This window comes from Microtus ochrogaster, unplaced genomic scaffold, assembly GCF_000317375.1.
Source record: "Microtus ochrogaster isolate Prairie Vole_2 unplaced genomic scaffold, MicOch1.0 UNK4, whole genome shotgun sequence".
In the NCBI taxonomy this organism is placed as follows: Eukaryota; Metazoa; Chordata; class Mammalia; order Rodentia; family Cricetidae; genus Microtus; species Microtus ochrogaster.
The window spans coordinates 15388356-15405690 of record NW_004949102.1 but is presented as its reverse complement, the minus strand read 5'-3'; the positions used below and the strand labels follow the sequence as shown (position 1 = coordinate 15405690).

Below are 17335 nucleotides of genomic sequence, written 5' to 3'. Positions count from 1 at the left end.
AAATCAGCTAGGTGACTAACAAAATGTGGTGATTGTGACTGTCCTGTCTTACAGCAGGCCTGGCCAGGTGGGGCCCAACAGATCCTGCTTCCTCCAGCCTGGCAGCAGCTGACTGGCGTGGCCACCCACACGTCCGTGCAGCATGCAGCTGTGATTCCTGAGACCATGGCAGGCACTCAGCAACTGGCCGACTGGAGGTGAGCAGGAAATCCTTTTGGGTCAAGCAGTGTTATTGGAATAAGAGTTGTGTCCACCTCGGGCAGAAAATATCATGTGGTGGTGGTTTAAACAGTATACCAGGAGCCCAGACATTCAGCTCGATTGATTTATAGTTAGCTAGCACGTTCTACCAAAACTCAGTTACATCTTTTAAACCAGACCTGGCTGGGTTTTCTCAGAATTAATATCCTTTCAGAAAGCAAACATTTGTCACCAGTGAAGGAATACAGAAGAGAGTCCCCAAAGCCCTAAGCAATTCTCAAAAGTGTTCTCATGAAGTTTTGAGACATAGGTGCCTGTCTGTCTGAGCTCCCCAGGGAAAGTTTGACAGATGAGTTGTATTTGGAAGGATAAGCTCTAGCGTGTTTGTTAAATGTGCGTCTTCAGTTATCAGTGTGTCTTTTGGAGAAGAGTTCCCCTTCCACAGACCCCAGGGACTCCAGCCGCTGCCTGCCAGCACCCTGCATCTGTTTCCAAAGCCGCCCATGCAGCTCACTGACCCCCTCGTGGACACCCTGCTCTGCTGTTCTCATAAGCACTTGTCACTTTCCTCTGGCCCTCATCACACACCACCACAATGCCCTGCTTGACCAGTACAGAACCGTATGACAGCCTTCAAATTGTCCCCAGCTCTATGGCCCCTTTGGGCTGTTCCTCCTGCAGAAATTGTTCCCTGCTATCCTCTGGTAGCTGTATTACCATCCTGAGGGTCTCCCTAGTTCCTTTTCTGAGCATAGGATTCTTGAGTTGAATGGTAGTATATATTTGAAGTCTTGGCACACAGGCTAAGGCAGAAGAATCCCAAGTTTGAGGCCAGCCTGAGTTTCATAGTGAAACTCTGTCTGAATAAGTAAGTAACTCTCAGGAAAAGGTAGGCAGGAGGCTAATATGTCCCCTGGCTCATGTCTGCTGTAGCTTTCTCCTTCTCCATGTAAACTACTTTCTGACTACTAACAGGGGGAGAGAACATGGGCCATCCCATGGCTGCAGTCTGCACTCACTGGAAGGACTTTCAAACCAGGCAAAACTGGTTTCTCTTCTGGCTCTGCAAGAACTAGGGCGGGTTATTTAACTTTTATGGCCTCAGTTTCCTTTTCAATAAAATGGGGTCATGGTGTTTACCTCACAGGGTTGAGGGGTAGAGGGGCGTCAACAAAAATGGAACACAAAGCACTTGGCTGTCTTTACCATTCAGTGCAGTGGTGCCTGAACATAACAGAATGAATAGGCTTGGCATCTTCCCTTCACCCATTCACGACAGCTCACAGTAGGCGGGATTGCCTTTCTTCAAGCTCATTAGGAGTAGCAGCCAAGTGGAAAGCTATGTGACCTACAGTTGTGTTCCCCTCCCCCTCATTCTCCTGAAAGACACTACCATCACCACATCGTATTTTCCTTTGTCCTTCAGCAGTTAGAGCTCAATCTCAGAAATATTCATGCACTTATTCATGCATACTTTCTTATCCTGCCTTCTTCCACCTCTCTTCCATCTCTTAGTTGGTATCCCCCAGTCTCTGCATTTCACTATGGGTCAAAAGAGCAGCCATAACCACGACCAGAAGACAAAAGAGGAACGCCAGTGTTGCCCTTGTCTCCAAGAGAAAGGGCCTGCCTGTCTGTGGGGGAGTCAGCAGGAGGAAGAAGCCACCACAGCACTTCCAAAGGCTGTGCACATGTCTACAAGACTATCAGACTCACTATAAAATGCTCATCTTTCTTTCTCTTGTTTATCCCTTCAAGTTACAAAGATGGAATTTATATCTTTTTAAAGTTTGAATGAATTCTTTAGCTTTTAATTTTATTGTATGTTAAATGTGCTTTTATGGACAAATCTTTGAATTAATCACCACCTTAAATGTTTCTGTTGGAAAACAAGGCTTCAAACACCATCCAGCCTAGATGGGAAGACTAAAATGTCACCTATTCCCAGGACGCAGGCTGCCAGCCTATTTCTCTCTGCATGTGTATAGCTGTTATTAATTTTGATTTAATACAAACTCTATACATGTCTAGTCACCCTTCAGTTAATCTAATTGTTCATTCAGCAAGCGTGTAATTAACTGATCAGCTGCTACATGCCTGAGCATTGTGTTAGCTACTGAGGGAATTCAAAAGAACATTAATGATTCCTAATGCCAGAAACATATGGCTCCCAGTCATCAGTTTGTTTTTCACATTAACTACAATTTCCTCATTAATAAAATAGTATTTCTACCTACCTCACAAAGCAGAAGAAAAGAACCCATTTAAGTTGCTATGTAATTCTGAAATGAAATGGGCATATTAATGCATAGTCACCTGTCTAAGGACTCTAAAGGCTGGAGGGGCTGTCCATCCCATCTCTCTAGAACTCAACATTCTTTCCCCTTGAAAGGCCTGCTTCTCATCAACCAGCTTGATTTCTACTTCCTCAGCACAGGACTCCCACTCTGCAGTTCTGGGAAGCCCACGTGCCAACTCACCTGGCAAGGCTCATCTCTTCAGTGAGAGATAGCTTTTCTCTGGGAAGACGCTTCATCTCATTAAAGAGCGCAGCTTCTATAAAAACCACTAAGTGGCCTTCTGCTCCCTTTTCTCTTTCAGGAACACACATGCTCATGGAAGCCATTACAATCCCATCATGCAGCAACCTACACTCTTGACTGGACATGTGACCCTTCCAGCAGCCCAGCCCTTAAATGTGGGTGTAGCCCATGTGATGAGGCAACAACCAACCAGCACCACCTCCTCCAGGAAGAGTAAGCAGCACCAATCATCCGTGAGGTAGGTGCCGAGAGCCTTGGTGGCCAGAAACACCAGAAGATTGAAATGCTAAACACTGCTCGGAAGTGGGGATTACTGGTGCACTACCCTGGCACAGGTAGAGAGCAGCTCTTCCTACAAGAGCTGGGGGAACACCTTACAGTCCACAGAACATTCCAGAGCGTGCTAAAAGTGCTCTCTGGGCTCTGTGCACATGGAGCCCTGCCTCTTGACTCTCCCTAGTTTCTCTCCCCCTGACTCTCCAAGGTGGAGGCCTGAAGCCATGGTGTGCCTGATGTCTTGAGTGCTTCGGTCCTTTCTTAAAGAACAAGTAGTAAATCACAGTAAGGAAGACTTCATTTGAGACCATGGGTATGGGTCCAAACGCTGCAGTGGAGGAAGAAGAGGGCTCAGCTCTGCACTTAGCATGGGCAAGGAAGTAGTGTCTAGATCATGTAGGGGAAACAATGTTTAGGAGACAACAGAAATTGGAGGATTGTGGCTTAATCATCCTAACAAGATTCTCTCTCTTTTTTTTTTAATTTATTTAATTTTTTTATACCAATCCGTTCCCCCTCCCTCCTCTCCTCCCACTCTCCCACTTTACCCCACCCCCCATCCATTCCCCAGAGAAGTTAAGGGCCTCTCTTGGGAAGTAACTAAGTCTGTCCCATCACCTCATTGAGTTTAGACCAAGGCCCTCTCCCAACCCACCCCCATCCAAGCCTAGGCTGAGCAAGGTATCTCTCCATAGAGAATGGGCTCCACAGTCAGTTCATGCATCAGAGTTAGATCCTCTAACAGGATTCTGTGATGGTGATTAGCTGTCATCCAAGGGACAGCGGAGGATGAGGAATCTGATCATATATCAAGAGAATGAGGAGGGCCTCTAGTTGAAATGAACTAGCAAGGCTCTTAGCTGAAACTAGACTATCAGAAGGGCACAGCTGAGCCTATGAGGAGGTTCAAAGTCTGACTAAAGTTGGCCACACAATCTCTGTCATCTTTTTTAGAAACAACAAGCCTCTGAGTTTCCATATGAGTACAAATTACCAAGATATCTTTTTCAAAAACATTAGAGAAATGCACTTTCATTGAGATTTAAGGTCAGAAATATAACTCATAACTTAAAAATAAGCTGTTTAGCTAACAAGTTAGATCTAGATCATGAAACTACAGAATGCCTCCCACATGAACACATTTGGCTGATGGCTTAAATATAACTTTGGTGACTCTCAGATGCTTAGCAGTGGATGGCTAATCCTTCCCATTCCTCTAAACTTGTACACCTTCAGCACTGACACAAGGCTGTGTTTATGTCACTTTGTTGAAGGCAAACACAGATAAATCAGCAGTACCAGGGGCTGGGCCATGGAGAAGGGAGTTCTTGGGAAGGAGCCTGAAGGGAAGGTAGTAAAAGAAGTTCCACATCTGGGTTGTAGGTGTGGTTTGTAACTATAGATTAGTCAGTAACTCATCAAAGACTTCAGAGAGAGTGTTAGTGTATATAGTATCAGCTATAGAGTTCAATAAGCCTGACTGTTAAACAGAGGTTTCTAGGCTCCACTCTAAAAACAAACAGCAAGAGCAAAGCCTACCACCTATAGCTAGTCAAGTAGATTTAGGTCATGCAAATGCAGAATTGCTCCCACAGTGTCCCATGGTTTAGATGCACATCTTTGTTCATTTGGGATGGATTGAACAAAAGAAATTGGTGACAGAAAAAAAAACCTAGTTGTTCTAATTTGCCTTTCCGTTTCTGTAATAAAAAGACTCCGGACAAAAACAACTTGGGAAGGAAAGAGTTTATTTCATCTTACAGGTTATAGCCCATCATCCAGGAAAGGTAAGGCTGGAGCTAAAAGCAGAGCTATGGATGGGCACTGCTTGCTGGCTTGCTCCCAAATTCATGCTTAACTACCTTTCTTATACAGTGCACAGGGATGATAGCACCCACACTGAGCTGGGCCTTCTTAAATCAATTAGCAGTTAAGAAAAATTCACCACAAGCATGCCGCAGGCCAATCTGATGGACACAGTTTTTTTGAGGTTTCTCTTTGCTGGTGTGTCAAGTCTAGCCATCATACTAGTGAATTCTCTCTCTCTCTCTCCCTCTCTCTCCCTCTCTCCCTCCCTTCTCCTCCTCCTCCTTCTCTTCCTCCTCCTTCTTCTTCATCTTCTGTCTCTTCTTCCTCCTCCTCATATAGCCAGGTGCCAGAAGCTAGATCTGTTTTCTTCATTCTTATTCAAAATATATTCAAGGACTGACTTCCCTCTAGCTGGCATCCTTCTTCATAATCCATTGTTAGGGTATTTCTGATAACACAAGGAAATTCTGCTTATATCAGTGGTAGCTCCCCAGAATGCTTTTGTGTGGCAGCCCTATGACAGCATGCCAATGTCATCAGAGGCAACAGAAACCACTGCTTTGGTCTCTATGCTCCATCAGACTAAGACAGGTGCCGTACTAGAATACTGATCACACAGAACTGAGCTTAGCATTCTTGTGACCACCTTGTCACAATTGCCCCACAACCAATTCAGCAAATCCTTCCCTGTCTTCTCACCACTCAGCTTTTTCAGGTGAACACAGTGCTTATGCAGGTCAGAATCCATATAGTTGCAAATCGTCTCCTCAAGTGTTTGTTATTACGGTTTATGAGATAGTGTCTCACTTTGAAACTTTGACTGGCCTAGAGCTCACTATGTAGATGAATCCTGGCTTCAGATTTACAGAGATCCACCTGCCTCTGCCTCCTGAGTGCTGGAAGATCAGTCTACAGCAAAACTGTGAGAAACTACACAGACGGCCCTCCCCGTGTCGTAATACGGCAGACATGCTTTTTCCTGTAGCAATGCCAGTTGACATACTGTAAGTGCTGAAACTGTACAAGCTATATCACACATAACAGAGTAAAAGGAGCAGTCAGCCAGAAAGCCGTACTACCTGCTCCAGAGAGGACTTTACAAATGCAGCTAAAGCCAGCTATGGACAAAATCAAGTTCTCCTTTATTAAACTATTTTCATCTTATTTCTCTCTCTTCACTTAGAGGTACTAGACTCTCTAAGGACATAGTAGGCTCAAAGATTTATTCTCTTTTGACTTTGGTCTTCACTGCATAGATTCTAAAAGGATCAACAAAGGATTTGATAGGAAGAAATAAAGGTAATTGTTCCCTAAAGTTACCAGAACTAATATAGAATCAATCAATCTAAATTAAAGGCCCTTTTGGTGGGCTAGAGAGAAGGCTCAACAGTTGAGAGCACTGACTGTTCTAGAGCACTCAGGGTTGATCCCAGAGCTCCCGTGGCAGCTCACAACCCTCTGTAACTCCAGTCCCTGGGGATCTGATACCCTGACCTCCTAGGGTATCAGCATACATATACATGCATGCAGGAAAAACACTCGTTCACATGAAATAATAAATAAATCTAAAACTAATAAATAATTTTAAAAGACTTGGAAGTATATTACAGTAGTTGAATTTGGCTTATCCATAATTTTTTAAAGTGCCTATTAAAGCATACCTTCTTCCTCTTTCATTTGTTCCGAGTTTTTTATTACAATTAAAATTGATTAATAAGCCTCCCATGAGGCTCAAGTCAAAATCCAAAAGGGTTTTGTTTTTTATTGTACACAAATCTGAATGACCATAGCTTTTCCCAGAAGAGAAAGTAGGGCAAGGCGAGCCAAGGGGCTGGGAGATCATTCCATCTGTAAATGCTTGCCACACAAGCACCAAGACCTAAGTTTAGTCCCTAAACCCTGCATAAAAAGGCTGATCATGGCAGTGTAACCTGTAATCCAAGTGCTGGGGGAAGAGGTCAGAGACAGGCCAGTCCTCAGTTACTTGGGCAACCACTAAATTGGTGAGTTCTGGTCAGGCAGAGGCCTTGCCTCCATCAAGCTGGACACTCCTGAGACTGACCTGGCGTACACACTTACACACACCCACGGCCGAGACTGTGTCCTTTAGCCCTGAGACTGACCTGGCGTACACACTTACACATACCCACGGCCGAGACTGTGTCCTTTAGCCCTGAGACTGACCTGGCGTACACACTTACACACACCCACGGCCGAGACTGTGTCCTTTAGCCCTGAGACTGACCTGGCGTACACACTTACACACACCCACGGCCGAGACTGTGTCCTTTAGCCCTGAGACTGACCTGGCGTACACACTTACACACACCCACGGCCGAGACTGTGTTTTTTAGCTAAAGCATCTGTGAGAACCTGGGTTCAGTTCCCAGCATGGGCAGGGGACGGGGGTGGGCAGTTAAATAATAAATCAGCCGTCAGCAAGGAAACCACAACCTTCTGTGGCAAACACCATTTTTTTCATCGCTCCTAAAACAAGAATCATGAACCACTGAGAGAGGATTAGATGAAGCCAAAAGCTGTGTTAATCCTGAAGGTTATCCTATGCAGCCATGTTGGATGAGGTAGCTAAAATCAGGACAACTGCCCCTAGAAAACCAGCTCTCAAGACAAGAGCCCAGAGAAGGCCCTGTTGAGGTCCCATAGTGACTGACTCTAGAGAGAGGCACCACATGTTCTGTACAGATGGGGGCCCATTGGTCTGGGACTCAGACTTTTTCTGTGGAGATTTGGTAAGTCTGGCGTTTGATGAAAGTTGGACCCACTTGGATGGGCCTTGAGATACAGGGCCTGAGTTTTCTCTGTAAGTATGTGTTATTTTGTCATTACAGAAATGTCTCCACCTGTGAGGTGACCTCTTCACAAGCTACCAGCTCCCCTCAGCGATCCAAGCGTGTCAAGGAGAACACTCCCCCACGGTGTGCCATGGTGCACAACAGCCCAGCATGCAGCACCTCAGTCACCTGTGGGTGGGGTGATGTGGCCTCCAGCACCACAAGGGAGCGACAGCGACAGACGATTGTCATCCCTGACACCCCAAGCCCCACCGTCAGTGTCATCACCATCAGCAGCGACACAGATGAGGAAGAAGAACAGAAACACGCCCCCACCAGGTGAGGCTGTGCCTGCAGACTCTGGGGAGAGAGCAGAGGCATGCACTGTGCTGTATGGAGCTGAGCCACTCCATGAAGCTTGATTATTTCCTGCTGACCCTCACCTTCTCATTTTGCCCTGTTCTTAGATCCACAATTATTTCATAAGAGTGACAAGCAAGTTTGCCATAGTTGTTCAAAACCAAAATAACTTTGAGTGAGTTTGGCCTTAAAGAATAGTTACAGTCCCTAAACATTTGGGAACATGAGTCTATAAAAATTGGGCTCCTAATCCCAGTCTATTTTAACACTTATAAGCTTAAAAAAATGTTGCCTCAGGCTATTGAATTTATTCCCATTTGGTCAAGATATCTCTCTAACATTGCCTTGACTTACTCAGAATTTGAAGTAATTGTCCAATTAATCAGAAATTTCCCTGTGTCTGACTAACCCAATTCTTTAAACTGCCAGTTGGCTCTTCACCCAGAGAGCATTACTGTTTATTCCAAAGTAACCATAGTTCATTTTACTCTGTATGTGCTTCCTGGGTGAAGGGAAGAAATATTTATTGCATTTGCAAGACTGTTAACCTGGCACCAGAGCCTCTTTTCTGCACTTATCAACCAAACCCCAGCAACATGTGCCTTCTTCTTGAGCTGCCAGCTCAGGTGGCTCAGATGGATGTCCGCTAACCTTCTGTGGCCATAGTTTCACAAGCACACCCTGTTGTTACCTTTGCATTAGGATCGAGGCCAGGGAGGGAACCTGTCACCCCAAGCCAGAGCTCTCAGTCACCATTGTACTTCCCATGACTGGGTACAAAGTTTCCTGTTCACAATTAGGCTCAAATTATTCATTGCTGATTGGACATAATGCTGCTAATTATTAATCATAATGTTTTTGATTAGATAATAAATTTTCATGTTTGAAGTCATTACAAAATGTCCAGCTAGACTGACTATAGCAGTTCCTACAGGATGCAACACTCCCACCTTCCAGGTGAAGTTTAGTGGTGTGAGTTTTCACCAACATGGTTCGGTGTGATCATTAGTGTGGTTTGATAATACATTGTTGTGTTTCTGTTCCTGCCATTTGCTAGGTATCTGAGGGACACAGGGGTGGTGAGCCAGGCCCATGTTTTGTGCTCCATCTGCTTTCCTTTGTGATTGTAGCCCCAAACTGACTCAGTCTTCCATCTTTCCAAACCTGAGAATCCCAAGGACTCGGTCTCCTTCCAGAGAGGAAGGTTCTTCCTACCCAAGCCTGGCCCCTGGCTTGAGAAGCCTGTGCATGTGTAGCTCTGGCATAAGAAAAGCTGAGCAGCCTTGAGCACAGCTGGAGAAATGCAAAAGCAATTTAAAGACCTAGCTGTCAACCAGATCACAATGTCATTTTTAAAGGCTGAGATCAGAATTGACAGCAACTCCGAACATGAAGGCCCAGGAGAGGATTGACTAGAGGGTAGAAGGACAGGAAGATGAGTGTTACCTCCCGGCAGCCAGGACCATTAGGGCCGAAAGTGGAGGGCAGGTGGAACAGAGAACTCTTTCCCCAGGAGGAAACATAGCTGAACTGTGTGCAGCTTGTGAGAAGTGCGGTAAGAAGGACTCAGGCTCGAAGGTGGGCAGCAGCCTATGGCGGGGGACATGGGCAGGAGCAACCACAAACTGAACCCCGTGACTTTATACAGTAGGAAATAGAGGGGACTGCTAGCCTTCACCAGGGAGGGAGAACACGTTAGAGATGCTCTCTTGAGTGGCTGCAGACTGAAGCCACAGAGCCATGGTAAAGGACCACAGCTACCCACTGTGGTAACACGGCTTACAGAGAAAGACACAGCAGTGATTTTTCTGCAGAGATAAATGATTGTTGCCTTAGAAAATGGTTCAGTACCCATAAGGATAGGAAAGTCTACCTGAAGAAGCAGCAGCCAAAAGCGCTTACTCATAGAGAAACCACTGTGTAATTGGATCACGTAATTGTGGCTATATTTAACAGTGAGAAAGTAAAGGGACTTAGGATACCTTTTTCTGGAAATCATAATTATCATAAAATTTAACACAGTGAATATTTACCAGTCCCATCATTGTTAGATATATGTCTGGAACTCTAAGTGTTTTTTGTGAGGCTCTCATGTAATAAACAAGAAGAGACATGTACAAATCATTCTAACACAAAGCGGAGCATCTCTAGAGGAACCAGCCACAAACTCAGGGGAGTTGAGGGAAGAGAGTTGTAGATTTAAGTGAGGTGAGTGATGTGGCAGAGCCTCAAAGGTGAGCAGACAGGAGCTTTACAGTAGCAAAGCTTATCCAAGAGGATGCAGAATGTTGGGGGCAGTAGATTTGGGCATGAGAGATGGGCATGAGGCATTTCCTCTTAGATAGAGATAAAGGCTTTTCAGTGGGCTCTAAGGAGCTCAAGGAAAATCATCCATCCTAGAAAAGCCAAGTGTTTACTATGTGCACCTAAACAAGAAGGCACTGACTGTGGACTCCTCCCCAGCCCAGTCTGAGTACTGGAGACATTTCGTCCCTATATTTGTTTCTTTACTATTGTGATAAAACACTGTAGTCAAGGCAGCTGAGGGGAATCATAGCAGACCTGCCACTTGCTTCCCCACAGTCTTGTCACTTCTGTTCCATTCATAAATGAGGAAGCTAAGGCCCAAGAAAGTCAAGTGACTCAGTCAAATTAATAAGGGTTCAACTAAAAGAACTGGGATTCTTTCAGGAAGTGCTATGCCGTTGAAGAAATTATTATTAATTACTGACAAAATAACTGATTTCTTTTAGTTACTAGTCATTGGTTTAGCTCTTATAGATTCTGTCCTGCCTTCTCCTGTAACCAGTCCCATGCTAGCATCCATTGTGTACACGGAGCTGTAACAGCTCAGAGCACAGGTGGTGCTAGGTCAGTGCTCGTCAGAGTGCTAGGGCTGCCCCTGGACATGGGTGGAAATTTAAATCTCATTGTCACTGGACATTGTAATAAATGAACAGACCACTGAAAATCCAGGGCTCTATTCTTTTTAATCCCTTAATGCTAGAGACTTGGCATAAAGACAAAAACTAAATAATAAATACCCCTTTTCCTACATTTCTCAGGATTAAGTAGAACTGGCCTTATTTTAAGTATTTGAAAATACGTTTTTGAAGAGAGAAGTATTTCATTGTGTTTGTGTCTTCTTTTACTTGGAATCTTCTTGATCATTGTTTATGAGGACATGTCTGTTTATCCAACTCCTCACGCCTAACGTACCTTATGCCGAAACTGTCTTTTATTTTGTTTTGTTTCTGTTTTTCAAAACAAGGTTTCTCTGTAGCTTTGGAGCCTGTCCTGGAACTCACTCTGTAGACCAGGCTGGCCTCGAACTCACAGAGATCCGCCTGCCTCTGCCTCCTGAGTGCTGGGATTAAAGGCGTGTGCCACCATCGCCCGGCAGAAACGGTCTTACAGAAATTGTGACATACAAACTTCTGTCATAAGGAAACCATTTTAAGTGTGCGATAAAAGTGATTCATTTCAGCTGATCTGCAAGAAATATCTTTGTCCAGGCTTCATTATCCCCACAGCCATTCACCAAGTCACTTGAATGACGTCTCTAGTAGGGGAGTAAGGTCACAGACATGTCTACATTCCACCCTTCACAGTATACAGCAGCCACGGTTGCGAACAATGTCAACTCTAAGTATCACATGATGTTTTAGATATAAAAGCAATTTCTTAAGTCACTCTTAAAGTATTTATATTTTTTTTTAAATTTAGGGGACTGTAGTTATGTTGGGGGCTGAAGTTCCTGTTCTTTATCCAGAATGCATGAGGCTCTGGGTTCAATACCTACCTCAAAAAAGAGTTGACCCAAGATATTTGCTTCTTTATACCAAGTTGAAAAGGTTGTGAAATTAGTCCAGATACATTACAGTCAGAAACTTACAAACTATTGCTAAAATGACTTCTGCCTGAAAAATGAACAACAGGAGAAAGAAAAATAAACACTCATTTATTATTGCCTGAGCAAAAAAGTCAACCCAGTGGCGCACTCCTTTAATCCCAGCACTTGGGAGGCAGAAGCAGGCTCTGTGAGTTTGAGGCCAGCCTGATCTTCAGAGCTAGTTTCAGGACAGGCTTCTAAGCTATAGAGAAACCCTGTCTCAAAAACCAAAATTAAAATAAAATGTCAATTCAAACTGAAATTTCTTTGCGCTGACACGTACAGCAATGCAAACTCACCGCCCTCCTATACTGGTTAAAGAGCCCCATACCACCACCATCAGAATGCACTCCTGGGCAGTGACTGGCAGCTAGAGGGCGGGAACAAAGAAAGCAGACTCCCAGTGTCCTGTAAGGGAACTTTGTTTCAAGCTACAACACACCCCTAAGTTGAAAACTATTTCAGTCTTGTGGGACTTGCACCCAGCCGTGGAAGATCACTGTGTCTTCATCACAGGGCCCCATTCAAAACAGGGCAGAGTGGAGAGGCTCAGGGACTACATCTTGAATAAATGACACAGTACCAACCTGTCTGTCCCCAACATCTTATCCTAATGTTTTAGTAGACCACAGAGCCACACTAAAGTGTGGCAACCTCCTGGTTCCTCCTTACTCTCCACAGGCACCAGAGAGGGTTGGCTCCAGCATGGCAGGGATTTGCTCAATGCATAGACTTAATGTGATTGGCTACCTGGTCAGCTGAGTCAAACTGATTTAGGAAATGGATAAGTGAACCACTGAAGAAAGGGCGAGGAAGCCTGCACCTCCTTCCAGCCCCGTTTCTGATGTCCTACAAAGTAGTCATGCTGACAGACATGCGAGCAAATAAGCAGGTGATGCTGTTTGAATTGCAAGTATGCACCATATTGAGTAAAGCTGGGGACTGGGGGATGGCTCTGTTGGGAAAGTACTTGCCATGCAAGCATAAGGACCTGAATTTGAACCCCAGAACCCATAGGAAAAATTGTGTATGGTAGTGTGTGCTTGTAACCCCATCCCTGAGATTACAAAGACAGGCAGATCCCTGGGACACAATAGCTGACTAACCTAGCCAAGCCTACTTGGCAAGTTCCAGGCCAAAGAGAAACCTTGTCTCAGAAAACAAGATGGACATCTCCTGAAGAATGACACCTAAGGTTGACCTCTGACCTCCATACGTAGGCATGCATACACAAATACACATACAAACAGTAAACAAACAAATTTAAGGTGTCTTTTTTATACTAATAGCTAAACTAAAAGCTAGCTAAACTGAAAGCTACATGACATCAGAGGGAGCACTTTTTCCCGCAGGCCTTGGCTTCTCATCCTTCTCTCACTAGGGGCAGGTTACAATAACCCACTGTGTTTTCCTGGTTGAGGCCCTGGGACAGAGAGGGCATGGAGACAAAGCAGTAAGGCTAGCTGGACCCTCCTGTCCTATTTCCTTCAACCAGGAAAGTGCATGCAAACCTCCCCATGCCCAAAGAAAACCGCTGTTAGCAAATGGGTCCTGGGGAAACCAGGTGGGAGAATTTGCCTCAGTTTACCTTTCCAGTGTGTGTTGGAACCTCTCTGGGAGGCAGAGGGCTATGTAGCTTAGTGATTAAGACTGCAGATGTTTTGACCTTGGGCAAGCAAGTGACGCAAGCTCTCCTTGTTTGCAGTTCCTTTACATGTAGTCGCGCTGTGAGGGCTGAAGGAAGTAACTCGCGTATAGCACTTTGGTACTTGGTTATAGATCCAGTGTGTGTTGCCTCATTTGGTCATCAGTGTTGTAATGGGAGAGTGGGTTTGCTTTTGTTTTTTTCAATATAGCATTTACTCTGAAGTCAGGGGAGAGAAAGAAGTCATGGAAAGTTTATTGGAGGAGATGGATTTTGACCTTGCTCTTGAAGGATGAAATTGATTGAGATTAGCAAATAGAAATCAGAACCACATTCCAGAGAGGATCCTATAGGGATGGGGTCAGAGGCTTGAATCTGATCCTCAGACTATATTTTCTCCTTTGTGGCTCATTTCTGTACTTCTTAGCTCCTTATTTCCTTTCATCATTTTAAAATGATGAAAACCATCTATTGCCATGACAACACAATACAGTCGTGAGCTCTTGCTGCTTTGCTTCTTATTCAGAAGTGGTGTCTGTCAAGGCCATTTGAGCAAATATTTCTAATTCCCCTCCTATCGCTGTCTCTCTCACTTCCATTAACCAGCTCAGAATGGGATTGATAAGCTGTCAATAATAATTAGAGACAACGGTAGAATAAATCCCAGTTGTATCGACATATAGGAGCCTGAAGAACTCACAGTGGCAATCTCAGATGTGTGCTTGGTTTTTCAAGTGAGCCATTTAGCAGCTTCCCATTGTTCTCTAATCTGGATAGTGTATTTACATAGAGCACAGACATTTCTAGCAGTAGACAAGATTAGAAACAGAGCTATCAAACTAATTCACCTTTCCCAAACCTGTCGTATATTCATCCAAGTCGATACAATATTATGCTGTGCCGTGTGGTTTTGCTTGTTAGTCATGGGGCTTCTCAGATACAAACAAAGGGATGGGCCTCACGTGGAGTTTGGGGGTTTCCTCTCCCCTCCTCCACAGATAGCACAACACTGACATGCACCACTCGCTGCCCACCTGATTCCTGTCGTGAAGCTTCCAGCTCCCACAGGACTCTGCCCAGAAAGCCTTCCTTCAGTGGCAGCATGCTGATTCATGAGGTTGTTCACTGTGCCTTCAGAATGTTCCAGGGACTGCTAAGAATTTAGCTTCATTAAGCTGGAGATTCTTTGGAATCTGCAAGTCTTGAGTTATAGGTTCCAAATGGACACAATTTGGATTGTGTTTGAGTTGAGGTTAGCCAAAATCAGTATCGTTTGCTTCACTTGCCCCCTTTCTAAATAACTGAAGGCCTAAGGAAGGGAGGCTCAGCAGGAAGTGACCAGGACCGCGCGTATGTGTAAGGTCCTCTCACTGAAGAGATTTGGCTCCTCTTGACAGAACAGTGGACTGGATTTATCTTGACTGTCTTTCATAGTAAATCTTGGAGGGATATTCAGAACGGGCCCTTTCATACTGCAAATAGTCTCTCCCATTTCCCTAGTAATTTCAGACTGGGTTAGAGCTGATGAATGGTACAGGGCCATGGTTCCTCAGGGTCCACCTGTAAAGGGACGGCAGACAGAACTAGAATGTCCTTTGCGGGGACGCACTTTGCACGAGTCCACTGCCTATAGATCATGCCCCTGCAGTAGAACATATCCCCATTTCAGGAAATGGTAAGTGGAGCCACTGTGTTTGGGTTATTTAATCAAGTACAAGTGATGGTGACCGAAGCCCTAAGTTGAGAACAGAACAGCATGCCTCCTGCATCCCCTTGGGAACTTGCCTGGAGAGAATCCTTGGCTCCATCCCTGGTTGTGGGAGCATTTTGTACCTATGCTGGTAGGAAGGAAACCCCAAAACAAGACAACAGTGTCCTGCTCAGGACCAGCAGCCTCCATTGACCACTCCCATCACAGGAAAGAGCAGCAGGTCCTCGTCCCGCTCTGTCCCCCTCCGCTCTCCGGGGACAGGCACTCACTTTATAGTTCTTGCAAGAGATCTCGGTTACTTACGGCCCTGAGATCTGCTGAGCACTGCTGCTAGAGGGCCCAAGGCTACGTCCTGTGAACTTTTTGCTGTGGATAAGCCCATGGGCTTTTTAAAGTTAGAAAACCCATATACTATACAATTCACCCATTCACTGCACACAGTTCACTGGGAGATTGCACATTTGTTTTTTAGATTATGGTAAAATATGAAATTTTCCATATTAATCATTCGGGGACACTGACTGTCACCATTATCTATTTCTAAAACTGTCATTCCAGCCCAATATTCTATACCCATTAAATAATTTGACATTTTTCTCTACTTACCCCCAGACCTCTGGTATCTGTAATCTATTTCCTTTTTGTATGAGTTTGCCTATTCTAGATATTTTGTGTGTTGAATCATGCAAAATTTGTTTCTGGCTTATTTTATGAGATACTTCCAGAGTTCATGTAATACATAGCAGGACTTCACTCAAGTTGGAGAGATGGCTGAACAGTTAAGAACACATACTGCCCTCCAGTAGACCTACATTCTATTCCCAGAACCTACATGAGGATGCTCACAACCTCCTGTAAGCCCGGTTTGAGGTCATCCTGACACCTCTGGCTTCTATGGGTACCTGCACACACATACACACACACACAACTAAGAACAAGAAAAATATTTTTTTTTTTAAAAAAAAGGACTTCACTTTTTGCTCAACCTTTTGTGTGACAAGAATTCCATGGTATGGGTATGCAAGGCTTCGTTTATCGGCTCGCGCATTGGCCAGTGCTTCCGTTATTCTCTCTTGGGTGTTGTGAACAGCGCTGCTGTGGCCATTGAGCTAAGAATCACTGTTTGAGTCCCATCTCCATGTCCTGGGATAACATGCCTAGGGTTAGAATTGCTATGGTAAGTCTGTGTTGGGCTTTTTTAAAATACACGTGGACCTCTGGATTTAAACCATTACAAGTGAGGAAAGGGGGTCTTTATTAGTTAAAATGCACCTGGTTCTATCTGTTAATGTGAAGAGCTGCAAATGTGTGTGACCAGTTCATTGCTCGTCTTCTTTTGGGTTCTTAACAGTTATCATCTGGAAGACCCTTGTGACAGTTAATCATGGACGGCTTTGTGACTCCCTGATTCTAACTGGTTATTTTAAAGCTTTTACTGTTTGACTCATCACGTTGTTATGCGGTCTCCCACTGAGCTTTTCATCTGCTCGAGGACAGAGGCATGTTTCTGTTTCTTTGTGCAGCTATTCCCTGTGGCACTGACTGTGTAGATCTCCAAGATTCCAAACTAATGACATGTCATTTCTTTCCTCTCAATCTTCTGGCTCAGCACAGACTAGAGAACTTCTTCAGCAAGCCCTTCCCTCATAAACCTTGTGCCTGATAAGGTTTTGTGCAGCGCTCGCTCTCCCGTGTTATCCCCGGTAGCACAGCCGATGAGAGCACACGTAGAATAGCCTTTCTCCTCAGGCGTGGAGCGCACTCAGGAGGCAGTCTGGGCTGCACGGTGGGACCCAGCCTTTAAAAAGGTCTAAGCAGATGGGGCCCCAGCACCGAGAGGGAAGTAGACACAAGTCCCCCTCCCAAACTCAGAGCTATTTCCAATTGACAACCACTCAGAAGAAGAATCAATTCTCAGAGGAGTCTCACCGGGGATATAAACCACACTTACGGGCAGAATCCATGCCCAGCACTAGATGGCCAACTTTAAACAAACTCAGCGGTATTTCTAGAGGACTTTTGTCTCGGTGGTTTGTCTAGGCTTTTTTTTTTTTAAGCTTACAAGTCTTTCTAATTTATTATGGTTTCTAATTTTGTATTTTTGTG

At 44.7% G+C, this 17335-nt stretch overlaps 1 protein-coding gene across 4 annotated transcripts in view; it reads left to right on the top strand.

Moving 5' to 3' along the window:
• The window catches only part of Hipk2 (homeodomain interacting protein kinase 2), a 195630-nt gene that overhangs the window by 159864 nt on the left and 18431 nt on the right, over positions 1–17335 (top strand). For 2 of the 4 annotated variants that reach the window (XM_013353250.2, XM_013353249.2), the window contains exons 10-12: positions 58–197; positions 2803–2982; positions 7679–7960. In XM_013353250.2, the coding sequence (XP_013208704.1) occupies positions 58–197; positions 2803–2982; positions 7679–7960 (602 nt within the window). Of the gene's footprint in view, positions 1–54; positions 198–2802; positions 2983–7678; positions 7961–17335 lie in introns of all 4 variants that reach the window. The other 2 variants (XM_005365848.3, XM_005365846.2) reach the window with 1 other exon arrangement.